Source organism: Sinocyclocheilus rhinocerous, unplaced genomic scaffold (genome assembly GCF_001515625.1).
Source record: "Sinocyclocheilus rhinocerous isolate Xijiao unplaced genomic scaffold, SAMN03320098_v1.1 scaffold3807, whole genome shotgun sequence".
Lineage (NCBI taxonomy): Eukaryota > Metazoa > Chordata > Actinopteri > Cypriniformes > Cyprinidae > Sinocyclocheilus > Sinocyclocheilus rhinocerous.
Genome location: NW_015660506.1, coordinates 35,330 through 41,127, shown reverse-complemented (window position 1 = coordinate 41,127; position 5,798 = coordinate 35,330). Strand labels below are relative to the sequence as shown.

Here is a 5,798-nt window from a genome sequence, read left to right as displayed (position 1 = left end):
TCTCTTTGGAAACAATATATATATATATATATATATATATATATATATATAGTTAGAATATATTAACATTTAATATGATTTAGGTATATAATCAATGTTTTACATATAGTTCCAAACACACAACAGCTATCAGTAAGCAGGCTAAAAGTGATGGGGGCCTTTAAACCGGAAAAGCGAGTCGTTGCACCTGCAAAAAAGCTTTTAGTTTGCGCAGCATTAATGTCTAATGCCTATAATTGTGGCGACACTTTGTCTGCGATACTTTTTTTTTTTTTTTCGTCTTGCAGGGAAAAAAAACAGATAAAGTTTTTCTAATTTTAAGGAGTCGAATTTAAAGCATATCATGATGTTATAACGTGTATGCGCCTCAAGTCTCATTTTCATGTTTTCTTCTTATCATTAGACCCAACCCCTCAATTTTTTGCTTTATTCAAGATTCAAGAGTTGTATTGTCATATGTACAGGAAACACTCGTTACACTATACAATGAAATTCTTACTCTGAGAATCCTCTATCAGCCTGGACATGAATATGACAAAAACCACAAGTACTCAATACCAAAGTTACACAATTACAAAAGTACTCTGTAGTGCAGTGTGTGCATATATAAGTGTGACTGTGCGGTGTAGACATATAAAGTCTATGTAAACATGTAAGCATACAGTACATGTACATTTATACAGTATATATAGGTGTACATTTTATTTTGAGAGTGTGAAGTTGGTCATCTTGTTCATTGCCCAAGCAGTACATTTTGAGACAAAGTAGAAAAAATAAAAATTTTTTTTTTTTTTTTTTTTTTTTGCCTTGTCAGCAGACATCCCACGGTGCTGAGGTAAATGAAACCGTGCAGTTGTGGAGAATTTATAAGCTATACTCAGAATTTAGGTTTCAGTTTCTCGAAAAGGGTGGAGGCTGAAGTTGTCATAGTTGGGTAAACTTCTGTAGTGGTGTAGCCTACGTTCCATTTGCTCAAATAGCAAAAGAAGAAAATAATGATAACATTTCTATGACTTTCCAAAAGAGGAAAAAAAAATATCAACAGAATGATCACGGCTGCGTTTCTCAAAGCATCGTAAGTCTAAGTAGATCGTAGACCTATTGCCACCAATGGTCTCTACCATCAATTTAGCTTACGATGCTTTTGAGAAACGCAGCACACATTGGTCATAAAAGAGAAATTTGCAAGAGAAATATGTCAAATATGCAGTCACTCACCATTGTATTAGAAACATTCTCGCAGCAGCATAGGTAAGAAACAAATCCAAGAAAACAAACTATAGTATGTACACTAAAAATAAATAAGTGAATAGGCAATTAAGTAAGTAGAATGAATGAATGAATGAATAAATAATTTTTTTTCAAATGGCAAGATTTAAGATGTTAATAACTGGAAACACGTCATTACAGTCTGTGATAAGAATCCACTGAAGTTGAGTTGAGACCATGCTTTAAAGCAGCAGTATATTAATATATTTATTTAATAAAACCATTTTTGTGAAAGATTTTATTTTAATAACTACACTAAGAAATCAAGTGCTTGTACAAAATTCCTTTGAATGACAAAAGCATTTATGTCACGTCTCATATTGCAAAAAGAGTCTTTGACTCATCTCTCAGATTTCTTTGGAAATAAACTAAAATGTCTTTATTGTCATTCTCAGACTCCATAGGTCCATTTCAGTTTAAACAGTGAGAGAACTATGCTGTGTCTAAATGTCCTTGGACAACCTTCATAGGTTGTCTAAGGTTGGCCCGGCTTTGAGTCCGCAGCACAATGCGACGAGCATAGAAATCCCGATAATCAGGTGGCAGCTCTTCCAAGATGCCTAAAGTCCTCTCCAGAGACTGCAGGGCTCGAGTGGCTGCTACTGGGTCTTTGTTTCCATATGGATCTTTCTTATCATAACTCTCAGGTGGCAGATGCCTCCAGAACACGTTGACACCAACTCCAAACTGGAGAGCCAGAGTATTGTGAAACCAAAGAGCTGAGGAAATACAAATAAAAGTAGTATTTTTCTGAGTGCAATTCAGCACTTCTTCAGGATTTGAGCACACTTAGATGTATGTGTGGTTCACAATGTTAAAAATAGAATTCTATAATGGTGCTGTGATTATGTATAACTTGTTGGTCTGGTTTAATAAGAATAGAAAACCTGGAATGAAGAGCAGGTCTCCTGGTTCCAGAATACACTCGTAGCGACTTGCTTTCACAAACTCAGGATAAAGCTGCAGATCAGGAGTGTCAATGTCCAAAACTTCAGACTTGTCCCCTAAAAAAATCATTGTCACAATTTATCTTCCAAGATGCCTAAAGTCCTCTCTAGTGACTGCAGGGCTCGAGAGGCTGCTACTGGGTCTTTGTTTCCATATGGATCTTTCTTATCATAACTCTCAGGTGGCAGATGTCTCCAGAACACGTTGACACCAACTCCAAACTGGAGAGCCAGGGTATTGTGAAACCAAAGTGCTGAGGAAATACAAACAAAAGTAGTATTTTTCTGAATGCAATTCAGCACTACTTTAGGATAAGAGCACACTTAGATGTATGTGAGGTTCACAATGTTAAAAGTATAGAATTTTATAATGGTGCTTGGTCTGGTTTAAGAATAGAATACCTGGAATGAAGAGCAGGTCTCCTGGTTCCAGAATACACTCGTAGCGACTTGCTTTCACAAACTCAGGATAAAGCTGCAGATCAGGAGTGTCAATGTCCAGAACTTCAGACTTGTCCCCTAAAAAAATCATTGTCACAATTTAAATTACAGTGAATTAACAAACTAATATTTAGTTCAAACTTTATCACACACCTTGTTTACTATTATGTATGTGTTATGTATATATATATATATATATATATATATATATGTATATATGTATCATTTTCAGATGTTTTCAGTGTGTTACAAGTTGTAGAGGAAAAAAAAAAAACATACTTTTTGAAGCAACTGGTCGAATTGAACAATTTGGTTACACTTTATTTTAAGATGTCCTTGTTAAAGTGTAGTTATACATTTAAGTACAGAGTAATATTAATTAACTACATGTACTTACTATATGGTTAGGGTTAGGATTATGGTTTGGTTTAGGGTTACTTGCATGTAATTAATTAATTGTTATTATAATAGGTAATATTATAATGTAATATAATGTTATTATAATAAGTATATGTAACATGTGTAACAAGGACACCTTAAAATAAAGTGTTACCAACAATTGTTACAGGAAGCCTAATTTTGTCAGAACTGTGTCCTAATAGTTTCTGCACGTGCTCCAGAACTGTTGACTTGAGACCATGCTTTAAACCAGCAGTATATTAATATATTTAATCATTAATTTTTTGGAAAGAAACTAAAATGTCTTTATTGTCATTCTCAAACTCTATAGCCCCATTTCAGTGTAAACAGTGAGAAAACTATGCTGTGTCTGAATTTTCCTGTGATGCCTCCATAGTTTGCCTAAGGTAGGCCCGGCTTTGAATCCGCAGCACCATGCGACGAGCATAGAAATCCTGATAATCAGGTGGCAGTTCTTCCAAGATGCCTAAAGTCCTCTCTAGTGACTGCAGGGCTCGAGAGGCTGCTACTGGGTCTTTGTTTCCATATGGATCTTTCTTATCATAACTCTCAGGTGGCAGATGTCTCCAGAACACGTTGACACCAACTCCAAACTGGAGAGCCAGGGTATTGTGAAACCAAAGTGCTGAGGAAATACAAACAAAAGTAGTATTTTTCTGAATGCAATTCAGCACTACTTTAGGATAAGAGCACACTTAGATGTATGTGAGGTTCACAATGTTAAAAGTATAGAATTTTATAATGGTGCTTGGTCTGGTTTAAGAATAGAATACCTGGAATGAAGAGCAGGTCTCCTGGTTCCAGAATACACTCGTAGCGACTTGCTTTCACAAACTCAGGATAAAGCTGCAGATCAGTTGTGTCAATGTCCAAAACTTCAGACTTGTCCCCTAAAAAATAATGTCACAATTAAAGTTACAGTAAATTAGCAAAATAACATTCAGATGAAATTTTACACAGTTTGTTTACTATTATGTATGTGCTATGTATATAATGCATATATTGACAGTCATTTTGTTAAGTACTACCTGTGAGGTAGAGATAAAGGGCATCTTTAGGGCTGTACAGAACAACACGCTTTCTTCCTGTAACTTGAGCCAGAAGGTTGTCCATTATCTGATGGTAAACATTAAAATAACAAGATTGGTTAAAAAAAACATGATGTGGCATTCCTGTTATATATCAATCAGAGGTCTTCAACTTTTTTTGGACCAAGGATGCCTTGGTAGAAAGATGGAGTGGGTTCCCCTGTTACATGCTTTGAATACAGCATTGAAACTATGTATATTAGAGGATGCACTACTGTTCTACAAATATATGCAGCATTAGTGAACATAAGAACCTCTTTTCAAACATGTAAAAAAAAAAATCACCGCGATTTGCACAAATAGCAATTTGCAGTTGCTATTTGTGGTTTGGGTAAACTGAGCAATGATGAGCAGAGTTAGTGTAAATAAAAACCACTGTTAACAAGCTTGGATATTTATACTTAGTGTAAAGAGACATTGCCTAAACAAACACATTCAAGTGATCAACATTTCATTAGCTTGTCTGCAAAACAAAACAAAAAACAATTGGATCAGTGTCACCTATAGGCATGGAGAACTCACATCGTAGTGTGTCCACAGCTGCAGACCAGGGGAACTGATGCGAAAGACACTGGAGAAAAACTGCTCTGGCTCAAAGAACTGGGGTATATGGAAATCCTCTGCCAGCTCAGGGAACTGCTTCCTTAAATCAGCTGGTTCCTGAAAGAGGACGGAATCCATATAAATATATGTGGAAAATATATTCCAGGCATTCTACAGTGAATATGCTGACACATTGCAGCCTATATTCAAATTAAACTCTACAGTCCCAAACAGGTATGATATTCATTACTAAAAGTAATTTAGGCTACCTTACGAGCATCTTCTCCAAGTGAGCGCAAGTAGTAGCTTTCATCCTGTTGGGAACAAGAAGATCTATGTCAGAAGTTTTCAAGCTGTGGGCCGCAGCCCTCCACTGGGTCACAACGGTATAGCAGGGGGCCACTAATTATTATAAATAAAAATAAGAATTTTGTTCATATAAGCAAAAATGTCTAGTCCAGTGGTTCCCAGCCTTTTCCAACTCACGGCCCACACAACCAAACACATATGTTTCTGTGGCCAACCAACATATGTGTTTACCTGCCTGAAAAGTGCCCTCAGTTTAAAAACAGTTAATTTAAGCAACACAGATTCAATCACACACATGTGAAGACTAGCGCTAGGTAGTCACTACTGTATTTTCTTTGTTTAGCTTGATTTTTAATCTTTTACATTTCAGGCATTGCTGAAGATTTATCCTTACTTGTAAATGAAGAAGCATCTGTATTTATCTTTTACAGGGACTCTCTGATAACTATTTACCCTCCATGTTTATCTGTTAAAGGGATAGTTCACCCAAAAATGAAAATTCTGTCATTAATTATTCACCCTCATGTCGTTCCACACCTGTAAGACCTTCGTTCATCTTCAGAACACAAATTAAGATAATTTTGATTAAATCCAAAAGCTTTCTGAAATAACCCTTTAAAGCCTACAGTTACTGACTAAACATTTTTGCATATATTGTGGACCACAGAAATGTATGGTTGTGTGGGCCGCGAGTTGGAAAAGGTTAGGAACCACTGATCTATGTTAATCACTCAAAAATACTTATTAGTGATTAATAATGAAACACTAAATTATGAAGAAA

The 5,798-nt window shown here is 35.8% G+C and overlaps 1 protein-coding gene across 1 annotated transcript in view; it reads right to left on the bottom strand.

The window, feature by feature from the left end:
- Positions 1 to 3,160: 3,160 nt before the first annotated feature.
- LOC107725219 (tRNA wybutosine-synthesizing protein 5) overlaps positions 3,161 to 5,798 on the bottom strand; it is a 3,687-nt gene continuing 1,049 nt past the window's right edge. The window contains exons 4-8 of the mRNA XM_016534408.1: positions 4,978 to 5,022; positions 4,688 to 4,825; positions 4,106 to 4,193; positions 3,851 to 3,967; positions 3,161 to 3,702 (exon numbers count right to left, since the gene is read on the bottom strand). Coding sequence (XP_016389894.1) covers positions 3,416 to 3,702; positions 3,851 to 3,967; positions 4,106 to 4,193; positions 4,688 to 4,825; positions 4,978 to 5,022 — 675 coding nt within the window. The 3' untranslated portion in view covers positions 3,161 to 3,415. The remainder of the gene's footprint in view (positions 3,703 to 3,850; positions 3,968 to 4,105; positions 4,194 to 4,687; positions 4,826 to 4,977; positions 5,023 to 5,798) is intronic.